The 12500-nt window shown below is 35.2% G+C and overlaps 1 protein-coding gene across 2 annotated transcripts in view; it reads right to left on the bottom strand.

The window, feature by feature from the left end:
• The window catches only part of KCTD8 (potassium channel tetramerization domain containing 8), a 97778-nt gene that overhangs the window by 28536 nt on the left and 56742 nt on the right, over nucleotides 1–12500 (bottom strand). Inside the window, exon 2 of one of the 2 annotated variants that reach the window (XM_017805601.1) lies at nucleotides 11750–11837. The exons of the other annotated variant lie outside the window; for it this stretch is intronic. Within the exon in view, the coding sequence (XP_017661090.1) occupies nucleotides 11818–11837 (20 nt within the window). The 3' untranslated portion in view covers nucleotides 11750–11817. Of the gene's footprint in view, nucleotides 1–11749; nucleotides 11838–12500 lie in introns of those variants that run through there. 2 annotated transcript variants of the gene reach the window in all.

Below are 12500 nucleotides of genomic sequence, written 5' to 3'. Positions count from 1 at the left end.
ATGTATTTTGGAAAGAGAGAGAATACAAATGAAGAAAAGGAGAAGCATATTTAAGATGATTATGCCTTCAAATTACATACATCTTTACACCCTGTACACTTATCTTCTGACATGTAAAGCTTCTATTTTCCAAATAAAGCACCTCAACACTTTAATTGAAAACAAATATGTTGAAAAACAGAGCAAGAAGCATTTCCTAATCCTGTAGGGCAAAGTGATATAAAGCCAGCTAACAGCACATTAAGATAAGGAATACAGCCTAATTGGTGATAAAATGTCAATATTCCAATAGATGTATACCAGCAGTCCATTAGATTTAATTAGGCTCCCTCAGTAAGTAATAAATCATGTAAAAGAAGAATTGAAAAAGAAATCAGCTGACTGCTGGGAAACACTCATGGGTTGGTTTACCAAGGCTAATCTTTGAGTAAATTAGGAACTAGCACAGACATATTAAACAGAGGGTTTGAAAAAAATCCCCAATGTCTAATATTAGTACAGGATTAAGAGATTACACAAAGGCACTGTTGATCTACTCAGGTTTTAATTATGATCTCATTTATTGATATAAAAAAGTATTAAGAAAGATTCAAATGAAGGGAAGCACTAGAGTGGAAAACTGGGCTGCTTATGCACAGCCCTATTCTGAAAACTGATAACAATTAGTGTGCAGCACATGGATGCTGAAGCTTCACCCTGTGTTCAGCAGGGCTTTATGAAGCTGCCCCTGTACACACTATCAACTGAATTAAAGCCTGTAGTTCACAGGCCATGAATCGAAAATGAAATGCAAATGAACTGGCAGCTGCATCTTTGGAATCAGGGTGGAAGAGCGGCAAGTGCAAAACACACAGGCTGAACACACAAAACCAAAAAGACAAAAGGGATATGACAGAACATAAAAGCAGTACTTCTATGGAAGAGTGAAAATACAGTAGACTTTAACAAAGTTGCCTGAATAAAAACTATGCTTTTAGGTTGAGATTAATTATGGGATTTTGTATTTCCATGGTTCTTCTCAGTTCTTCATTAAAAAGACATCTGAAAAGGAGCATGTGACATTTAAAAAAAAAAAACTTAAAAACACATGAGACACAGAGGACATGAAGCAAAAGAAGAGGAGGTTTTGGGTTACTGTTTCCATGGCATGATAGGAATAAGAGAATACAAGAAAACATTTTCAGACCTGATCAGAAAGTAACAACTGAATTTTTAATGTTTTACTTTTGCAAATTTTTGCAAACTAATTACAATAGTTGCTATTTCTACTCTATTTAAAATGGATCTGATGAAACTGGAATAGAACTGACACAAGAGTGCCATTTCCCACAGAATAGACCTTCTCTAGTCATGTGTAAACAGCAATAAATAGTCTTCATTTATTCAAAAGCGATGCTATGACAGTTTGCATTAAGCCCTGAGACAGGCATTTAGTCTGCATGTACAAATAGAATGGGACTGGTGAGATGGCTGAAGAAAAGTTTCTTAGATTTTTGGCTTTCAGGAAGAATTTGATATTCCTTTAAATTTCTGGTCCTAATCTGCCCTATGTGAAACTACAGAGTGGAGAAAAAAGTGATAGGAAAAGTTCTACAAGTGTTTTTAGATTTAACTATTACCCTGTGTTTGTCACTTTTAACTGTACATTAATATTCCGTGAAATTAGTTCAGTGGTAGGGAGCTAGGCAGCCAGGAGTAGGGATTTATTTTAACTTAGGTACGAAACACTTTCACCATTTTAAAAACCAGTGGCTCTGTGCTATGCTTCAGTTTGAGACTATCAAGTTACTGACAGCTAATACATTACACCAAGAGTCATCTACAGCGTATTTTCAGTGCTACACCTGAGCACCAGGGCAGTACTAACATGCATCAAGTGTATCACTTCTGGCATCAGACAAGCTTCAGCAGCACTAGCTGGAGATGTGCTCCACTGCCCTGTGTAGACCTGTCCTATGTGAGGGAAAGAGTGTCCAAGCTCCATTATGCCTTCGGCAGCTCATTCTTCTTAATTTTGTTTTTATTAATTTGGAGATGTCCTTTATATTTTCAATTTTTAGAAATGGTAGTGTATCCATGCAACCTGTGCATGGTTAGTATGTTTAAATGCACTACTACTATGACAGCATCCAGTGAGTCCACACAGAGTGGGGAAATTTGCTCAATGATTTCTTCAGTATTGTGCAGTTTTTAGAAGACTAGAGCTTGTAACCTGGCACTTTCTGATAAATAAGGTCTGATAAACTTCCATTTTTCAGTCCAATACCTGTAAAATTGGTGGGTTTTATCTCTTGGATAAATATATGGTAACGGTTTAAATCTCCATATAACTTTATTTGTTGAATCTTTTTATTACTACCTTTCAGAGGTAATTTAGATGTTAGAGCATACCCTTTTGGCAGCATTAAAACACTTACTATTCAAATTACTTAGTGAAACAACTCTCAAAATTACTTAGTTAGGATCTGCAACCCACACATGCAGCCACATCCTTAGACTCACATAGAATACATATAGAGAGAGGATATTTTTAGTATTAACTTGAGGATTTAATTTGTTTGATTATCTAATTCCAGTTCAGTAGAGAATAATTTTCTGATTTGACCTTGCTGTGATAGAGTGCTTGATATTTGCTCAATTTAAAATTAGGTACAGTAGCCTAGGTTGGTTGATGTGTTTTCATAAATGTTTTATTAAAACCTACTAATACGGTCACATTTTGTGAAATACATAATTTGCTCAGTATGTATCCTGGGCATTCATGAATAAAAGAAGCTTGCTACTTGAGAACATTTTTTAATCTCGTGATATTAGAGGTGATAATAGTTGGTTCATTGGAGATGGTGAAACAATGCTTAAAAAGGAAGTATGCAATCATTAATAGATTTTATTATATTTCCTGCTCTTTTATTGGTTTTATGTGGTTTGATTTAACTAATTTCAAACTAAATGACTGAAAAGCATATTATGCTGGTTTTACCCATGTTACCAAAATTCTGTATCACACTGGCAGTAAAATTTTAGATCCTCTGAACTAAGCAGTAAAGGTACAAGTGGTGCACTACTTTCCTTACATAGAATGGGAATAATCTAAAAGTATCATACAAGCAACTTCTCATAATTGATAATAATTTATAAGTACAATTTCTCTATTGAGAGTTTTGCATAAGATCCTTACAGAGAGAACCATGTGGAGAACCAGAAGGGACTCAAGGAAGAGCTGTCATAGCCACCCAGGTAACACCTGAACCACACAATCTCAGCTGATGCTTTCCCATCACCTCCTGGATTAGAATGTGACTTCTTTTTACAAAAGAGCTTTGTTGTGAGAGGAGGGTGCACACTCCCCCTTCATCCAACCTGATCTTTCGAATCACGTGGATATTATTGCCTTGGCTTGTAGCCTTGCTACAGGCTTGTAATGAAAACCAGTGACACATACTGACTTCCAGTCAGCATTGGGGCCACCCTTAGCAGAGGGCATGCACAGAGATCCAGATCCTTTGTGTTTCCAGCGCAGAAGATACACCCAAATCTGGCACTAATGTAAGAGCTTGGATGGGGTAAAGAAGCAAAAGCTTTACTGACTACTTTCTCATGGAGATTCATAACAGAAGTGACCACCAAAGCAGCTGCTTCTTACCATTTGTCAGGCTGCTGGAAATTCATCAAAATTTACAAACCATATATGTTACTTTTGGGGAGAGCAGGAAAGAGCAGATTATTTTAGTCTTCATTTCTAGTACAGAACATGGGAAAGGGAAGAAGATACAGAAGTGTCCTAATGGGTTATTACATTTTTTACCCTAAGAACTTTAGAAATTAATATATATTGCCACAGTTACTGTGTTTGCTGCAAAGTTGTATGTACTTCTATTAGTATACTCCCCATCACCTGTTCTTTCCTTAAACCTTCCTTCAAAAAAAGATGCATTGATACTTCTAATAACTAATAGTTATAACGAAGGAAAACTTCTGTCAAATTGTCATTTCTGTCAAAATATTAAACCATTTTTAATAACCATACCTGATAAATACAAAGACGAGGAAGAGTGTGTGCATGCAGACGGCCTTGATACCAAGCATTATTCATTATTTCTTTCAAAAGATTATGTATTTCCCTAATTCTATATTTCTGCGTCCATCAGAAATATGTGTTTCAGAAAAGAGTTCTAAGTATCTCAGATTTTGCTATCTTTTTTTGCTATCTATCGTACCTATTTGTCACTGCATCACTGCCTTTATGGCATTACTACTATATGGTGAAGAGAAGTGCTTTATTAATTAACAGAGGAACATAGGCAATAAACACCTATTTAGAAAATGGAAAATAAGTGACTCTGAATTCAGTGCCTATTGGAAGTATTTTGAATGTTACACACAACAGTTCATTTCTTTTATTCACTGACTGTTCATCCAGATAGTACGAATGAGTATGTTCTAATAAAGTTACATTTAACATCTATAAATGTTCAGAAGGAAAATGCTTTTCCTTTGGGGCACATATTCATTTTTTCTACCTAACTAGTGTCAGCACCCAGACAAATGCCATGATGAGAAATTGATACTATCCATGCAAGGTATAAAGTTCTTCATTTGTGACAGAATATTATAGACATGAGGCATCAATTTCCCAGTAGTGATTCTTCTATAAGAAGCTGAAGAATTCTGAAGGTTAGTAGTTCCTCAGCTTCAGAAGATTTTAAAGCTTAAAGAAATTTTTAATAAAAAATTGTAGGGCACAGGAAGCCTAAAAGAGGCTTTTTAGGCTGGGTGACGTGAAGCGGGCTGTTGACTATGACATCAAAGTTCTATGTACAAGGTATAGAGTAATATTTTGAAACCTTTGCAATTTGCAAAGAGGAATAATTCACTTTCATTAGTGTTTCAGACTGTCTTTCCCTTGAGAGTTCATTCAGGAAGAATAGTTATTTGTCCACTCCAGTACTACTGAAACTGGCTCTTGTTATTCAAGCAGTAAGGAAGCATCCTCTCTGATCAGGCAGTAGCATCAACCATCTTATGAAAAAATGTATTTCATTAGTTCTAGTTTGTACTGGCAGGTCTTGAAGAGCAGAAGATAAATTCATTTTTTTCTACATAATATTCTAAATAAAGAAACTACAAAGTATAATTATAGCCCAAAACAATCAAGTACTTGGTAGACAGCTCTGAAACAGTGTTTCCAGAGTATCTCTCGACTTCATTTTCCTGATTCCCACGGTACCTCAATCCCAAACACTGTCCCAAAGGACAGTCTTTCAGCAATAGGTCACCAATACATTTCTCTCCTAAACCAGTCGTCACAAATGCCTACTGCTGTCACTTCCACTTTAAGAATATAGTCAATACATACTCAAATTATATATATTAAAAAAATCTGCATTCCAAGTCAATATTGACATAATCAAGCAGTTATGTTTACCTGCACAAGAAATGTATCTTATTTCCTTCTGTAACCCATTTTATTATTATCATGTTTCTTTAAAGAAAACATAAACCCAGAAATTAGGTAGTAAACTTCAGACAGACTTTCCTTTTTTTTATTTATACAGTTAAAAATCCTGATCTTTACACGTACCATTATCATAAAGCTTAATAATAATTCTTTTGTATCACCAAATAATATTGTGTTGCTTTTCCAGCAACTTTGTTCTAAGGAGAAAGATTAACACAGTGTACGATTTTGTTAGAAGTGGTGGGTCTGTGAAGTCTGTCTAAAAATAATTTTTACTGTAAGTGGAATGAGGAATATTTCCCACCCCCTGTTGTAGCATGAGATGCAAAAACATTTTACAGGAATGATATATACATACACACAACGAAAGAATTTTCTGAAGAGAAAGAACAAAAGCTCAAACAAAACACCTCAAACCATTAAAATAAAACAGGCGTCTAAGTGGAACTTTACATAGTGTTATATTCATAACTATTAAATAGATGATTCTGGAGTTTATTGTCTGCAAAGAAGGCAAAAAAATCTATTGGTACCTTATTAAAGTGTAGGCTAAACTTGAACAACATATAGTAAGTAGGCCTCCAGCAAAGTCAAAGCACTATACATTTGCTAGCTATAGAAATACAGTATCACATACTGATTTCCAATGCACTATGTCACTATGTGGATTTGCCAATTTTCTCATATGAAGCCTCCCTATAGGGAGATCAAGAACACCTAACTGGCAAATTTTCTACTGATACGCAGGTGTGCACACACACACACACACACAGAGCACTTGTCATCTGCGTTTTGAGCCAAAACTAGGCAGGAAACTGTGGCATGAGAGGAACACGTGTTCAGGATAATGAGCTTTGCTGAGAGAGCGTACGTTTCTGTTAAACCAGGTTTAGCACATGTTAAAATGCCAAACACTGAGCAATGTTTGGATCGGAGCTTGCTCAGAACTTGGGCGGGTTTCATCTGCATCAGCCTGAAACCTGCAGCCTCTGGCCTCAGAGGGGAAAATACCCTGGTACAGAGACCACCTACAACAGGATGTGCAGACTAGAGGCTCTTTAATGCATCTCATGGGGACCTCAAGGTTTTACTCATCTAAAAGTACCCCAGAGTCACCACCACCTGCCTTTAGCTTCTGAAAATCAGCAGTTCTACCTGTGCAATTTTCAATACCAAAATACACACTGGTAAAGATTCTTCTGTCAGAGTAGTTAAGTAAGTATGTCATAGAAGATTAAGAAAAAATCCAAATGAACAGCAGCAAAAGCTGCCAAAGGAGCCCAAGAGGCTAACCCTGAAGTTTTCATGTTTTATTTCACTAAAGTCTTAATATGTTTCTTTTAATTTTATAAAAAGATATAGGAGTACCTCTGAAAAAACAGTATAATTTTCAGATAAATTCTATCTTTATCTACTGGAACCAGAAGACAAATCAATTTTAAAATCCTCATTATAAGAGCAGACATACTAGTCTAGACACCAAATCAAAACCAAAAAACATTAGGGGCAGATGGCCTGAAATAAGAATTCTTTCATGCAGTGCAAAATCTCTTAATGCTTAAAATGGAAAAAAAAAATAGAGTTTCTAAAAGTATTTGGCCTGAAGCATTATATTTTTAATGTGTTAACTACTTCTGATTTTGTTCTTTACACAGTGTTCAGTGTAGGCTGTAATGCATTTTCAACTATGTGCATGCTAAAGTGGGAGAATATTTTACTTACAACAGTTTTTCTGCAATATGAGGTTTAATAATACTTCACTGTATTAAAAAAGCCCCACCTCTGATAGCCTTTGTTAGAACCGCATTTCCTTTTTGGTGAGATTTCCTACATAATTTCTTTTTAACCTCTTCCATTTAATGATGCCATATTAAAGTCGCAAAATATTTCATGAAGACAAAGCAAGATGCATTCTTGAAAAGTCAGGACTTTCCCTGGGAAATATACACACTGGATGGAGGCAAAAGATAAAACAGGGCCACTGTTTGCTGCTATAATTTTGGCAGGGGCAATTTATCCTTAATATAATGAAATACAACTGTGCAATAATTTTTTTTAAAGCTATATATGACTTGAAAATCATGGTCAAAATATTTTCAAGCTTTTTAATCTGTACCATTTGGCTCTGGATTTCCAAAAACTTCCAAGGAATTTTAGATGAATTCAAATTCTTATCAGGGTCTGAAGTTTATGACAGCAAAATTCTCATAAATAAACTCCAATTTTCAAGTTCTGTTATACTAACCAAATGAAGAGAGAAGCAGTTAATAACTGCTTCCTCAGCCAGGAACTGCTCTAAAAAATCTCAGCAATCTCTTAAAACAAATGGCTAATTACAATTCAAATAAGTAGATGACCAGTTCAGATGATGACAGTGTTTAAGTGCCTAAAAAACTGAGCTAATCCTATGACCTCAGTTGTATGTCTTGGCAGCACTGAATCCAGCATGTCTAGAAAAGCTGATTCAACTCCTATCACCACTGATTGGTAGGATTAGATGAAAATGAATGCCTGGCTGAGATGTTTAGTTTCTTTGATATTATTTCCTAAACACATATATATATATATATATATATATATAAAATTTATTTATATATCTGAAATAAATAATTCCTTCTAATTGCTATGAACACCTCATCTCATTATTGGGCTCAGAAGTTGACTTCTTTGACTTTATTTTGCAGGGAACAATCCAGATGGTGTAACCTTGCTGTCGGCAGCATTAGAGACGAAGCGGATCTTAATTCCAGTTAGAAGTCTTGTTTGCTCTTTGATCACACGAAACAAGGTCAAACTTATTTTACCTGAAGGTGTACCCTGTAAAACTCAGAAAAGTGCTACAAAGAAGCAATAGAAGCATTCATAATTTAAATGACAGCATGTTTTATACAAAGGACTGTCAAGGAGTATGACAAGGCTATGAAGTAAATTGAAGAGAATTCAAGGAATCAATTGCAGGTGGTAGAGCTAAATGAGGAGGACTAAAATCATAGTTAAAAGAAAGGGCAATGGAAATAAAAGGGGTTAGAGATAGATGTAAAATCACTTTAGTGATTGCCTAGCACATTTCTAGTATTTTACAAGTAAAAAACTAATTGCCAATTAGGAGAAAATAGTTATTAACAGCATAATAAAAAAGAAAATGAAAAGTTCTAAACTTGAAGAACCAAAAGACTCAGAAAAGAAGATGAGGCAGCCTGCAAACATACTTTATTTGTAAGCTGAGGTTCATTTAGTGGTTGAAGTTCTCTTACTAATGAAAACATTAAGAGTGTCTTATATAGCTCACTGGTCTTGTGTAAGTCTCAGCAAAAAGATGCTGTATAAAAATATCATGCAATAAAAATGGAGTAGCTTAAATGATTTTTCCACTAATTTCTTGAGGATTTTTGTGAGGACCATTGTCTCAGATGTTTTATTTCAATTTTTAATGGTATATGAATCCTTTTCCTGTCTCCAATGCATGCACATACACATACAGCACATACAGCAGTCTTATAGAACGCTGCAACAGCAGAAAAATATCACAATGTTGCACAGTTGTTTATCTAAATATAAAGCTTTATGCTCTAATTACCAGCAAGCTCAAAAGAGAGGAAAATAGAGTAGAAAAAATGAGAAGACCCACTGAAATGAAGCCATGAGACATTCCAGGGATGGTTTCTATCTGTACCCACGTCCCTGAGATGTTCTCATTTGCCTGGCAGTATCTCATGAAGATGAATGGGCCACTTCCCAAGTCTTTGGAGAGTTTCTGAAAGGGCACAGAGACATGAAAGAGAGAAATGATAGCATTTACCTTGTGCATCATTTGATAGATATTTACTGACACAGGGATCAGGTGCTTTACATTTTAAAAAATAAAAGAGAAATGCTCAAGTTCTTTGAGATTTTTTCACTTTTCTTGCCCAAGTTTTCACAAGCCTCTACTGAGGGTTTTTGCTTTTTTCTGTTTCTTCTAATTAACTGGTTTAATTTTTCAAATTCTTGCTGGCTAAAAGCTTCTATCAATATTGGTACCTCTCAAATACAGCTTAATAACAGGTAAGTGCTAACATAGCTTCCGTATGTATGTTTCTTTGAAAGCCTGTTAACGCAGATCTCTTCCTTTTTAATACCAATGTACGTAATGTACCTTTCTCCAGCTGATCTCAAAGTTGTCAGTTTGTCTTCAAATTCACACTGATTAAAATGCAAGTAATCCTTAAAGCAGCACGATAAGCCTGTTATTAGACTAACTTAAGAAAAATTTCAGCCTCTTTATTAAAAAAGAAATGGGAGTATGTAGAAAGACATGGTGGTAAGTGAATTTCTGGTACAGCTCTATTTAGGCCAATGTAATTTCCCAGAGAGCTGTAAGGGCTTAGAAAATTTCAGGTCAATCTCCTGTTCAAAATATGTTGAGATGGTACACTTCCTCCATCACACGGTGGGGTCTAACCATGTTCCTTTCCCCCTGAACCAAATTGCCTCTGGATGACAGTGAAGATTTCCTTGCTGCCTGGGACAACAGAAGCTTTCCTCATGGAAAAAAAAAAGGACATTCCGCAAAACCAGAGCCACTACTGACTGCATCTTCTCCTAATTTGGTATGGATTCCTTCCCTGCCTTCCTACAAGGAAATATAAAAGTCACAGTGCTAGGCCTTCATTGCTAGTTGTGGAGAGAAAGGATTTTAGCAATACCTGCTAACTCCTCCAACACCTGTAAAGAAGAGATTGGCTAACTCCACAGCTAGTTGATGGTTAGGTATGCATGTAATGGAGTAAAACTCTTCCCTGTAGATAATGTAGTAACATGATATACTCTTGTAGCAACACGTTGCAGTTTGGAAGGTTCAGGCTGGTCATTGGGAGAAACTTTTACTGGCACACACCGCTCAGAGAAGCTGTGAAACCCTTTCCTCTGCAGTTTTCAAGACTCAGCTAAACAAAGCTAGGCTGACTTTCTACAAGGTCGGCAACTGTCCTGCTTCAGGGAGCACACTGAGCTCGATGACTTTGGGAGGTTCCTTCCAACTCATACTTACTCAGTGAGCATTGTACACTTAGAGAGGCCAAGCTGGATGCCTTAAGGCAACAAGTGGAACCATATTTGTAGAACTGTCAGATGGTACAGAGGCATTTGAATCTGCTCCTTTCCTGTTGGACCTTTGGGATTCTGGATTTATTTCTAATGAGGTCCTTTAAGTATGTCCTGATAATGTTCAAACAGTCAAATGGTCTATTAACTTTTTTAGCATAATAAAGCTTTAGCTTTAAGGAATCTGTAGTTTCCTTAGTGACTTCGAGAACATGAGCTCTATATTCCTTTCTCATGTTTTTAAAATCATTGTCCATGCCAGAATGTGTTACAAAAAGGTACCAGAAAAGCTTTATTTTCCTGAATTGGAATTCCACATACTCATATTTTAAAAATTACCAGATATAACATAGCAGCTAAACCCTCAGCTGATAACATAACATCACCATTTTACAGAAAATTTATCACTATTTTAAATTTGCATAAAGACAATTATTTAAACAGCTATATAAATAATAAATTCTTTGTGTAGCCTAGCTGAAATTTATCTGTATTACTGAACATAGAAGCTTTTCAGCATTTTCAGTCTCTTCCTCTGGAGGACCAAACCTTTAGCACAAGATTCTGTGGCATACACTGCAAACATAAAAATAAGGAAAATGCATAAAAAATATATTATATTTTAGAATTTCTTTAGCAAGTATTTAAAAGATTCAGATTTTTCTTGAAGCATTTTCAGTTATGTGGTAGTAATTTTTAAATATCCTGAAGTCACTAATATGCTGTGAACTTAAAAGCTTCATGGAATTCCATTCCAAAAAGAACAATAATCCGTAAGATCACTTCTCTTATGCTAATATTCTTCTTCACTAATTTATGTTTTGCTTTGGAAATCTAAAGTTACTTTTCTTTTTTTAAAAAGAAGTGATGTTCAAAAAAATTTTTAAGTTGATTCTTTTGAGTAAACAAATTTTAAACTGAGCTTTAGTGAAAGACTGTTTATGGAAACAATTTTCCAACTAAATCTGTTCAAAATATCACTTGCTTTTCCAGGCTGTTATGAAAAAATTGTTGTTCCCAAATATGACAGGCCTGTATTCCAACAGTTTTATAAATGCAAATTCACCTTACATAGACATAAATTCAAAAAAAATATTTCAAGAAATACTTTTAACGTAGGTTTTACATAGAAGATTTTTAACAAGTGGGATTTTTTTCTTACCCTCCAAATCTGATAAAATATTTCTAATACACAAGTATCACTTTTCTATTAAAATACAGATCACATGAAGATTGCTCATCAGATGTGTTCATTTTTTAATCACTCTTCTAATGTGTCAGATGTTTCTGTTAAGAACTGAAATAAAAAAATAAAAAAAAGCACATTAAGCCAGTTGGGTTTAAGTCAACTTCATCTGATTAACTGTTACAACAGAGAAATTAGCATGTCTGTAAGCAATTGAATAAACATTCAGTCTTCATGAAACAAAGCCATATATCTATGAGCATTAATTCAGTGATTAACATAAGCGACAATAACAACGTAGAGCAGTCGAAGGACACTGTTTACTAAAAGGGTGATTTTGGTAACTCACAGATAAAGGAAGCAAAGTTGGCATTATCTTTTCTTCCTGTCTTTCAAAAATTCTAGTGAAAAGAACAGCTCATATGGAGCCATTTAACTTTTCTTCTTCTATGTTGATGTCAGCTTTGCAGTTATACTTGGCATAACAGCTTTGATTAAACATTTTATATAATTGTAGGCTTCCTGAGGGGACTCGGAAAAGGAACTATCAGGTGCTTGGGTTACATTCCAGATGGCAAGAGATTTGCTCAGCTTCACACTCTTCTTCCCACTGATGATACTAAAACACAGTGGAATTCATTTGCAAGTAATTCCAGGAACCATCAGGCTGAATTTCAAAGAATTAAAAAAATCAGCAACTCTGCTCTTAAAACAAAACAGTTGATTTGTAGATATTTGTTTTATAAACAGTTCCAAGACTTTCCCTTGAGTAAT

The sequence above is a fragment of the Lepidothrix coronata genome, unplaced genomic scaffold, assembly GCF_001604755.1.
Source record: "Lepidothrix coronata isolate B3197 unplaced genomic scaffold, Lepidothrix_coronata-1.0 Scaffold0, whole genome shotgun sequence".
Lineage (NCBI taxonomy): Eukaryota > Metazoa > Chordata > Aves > Passeriformes > Pipridae > Lepidothrix > Lepidothrix coronata.
Note: the sequence above shows the minus strand (reverse complement) of the source record. Positions and strands in the feature narration are given on the sequence as shown.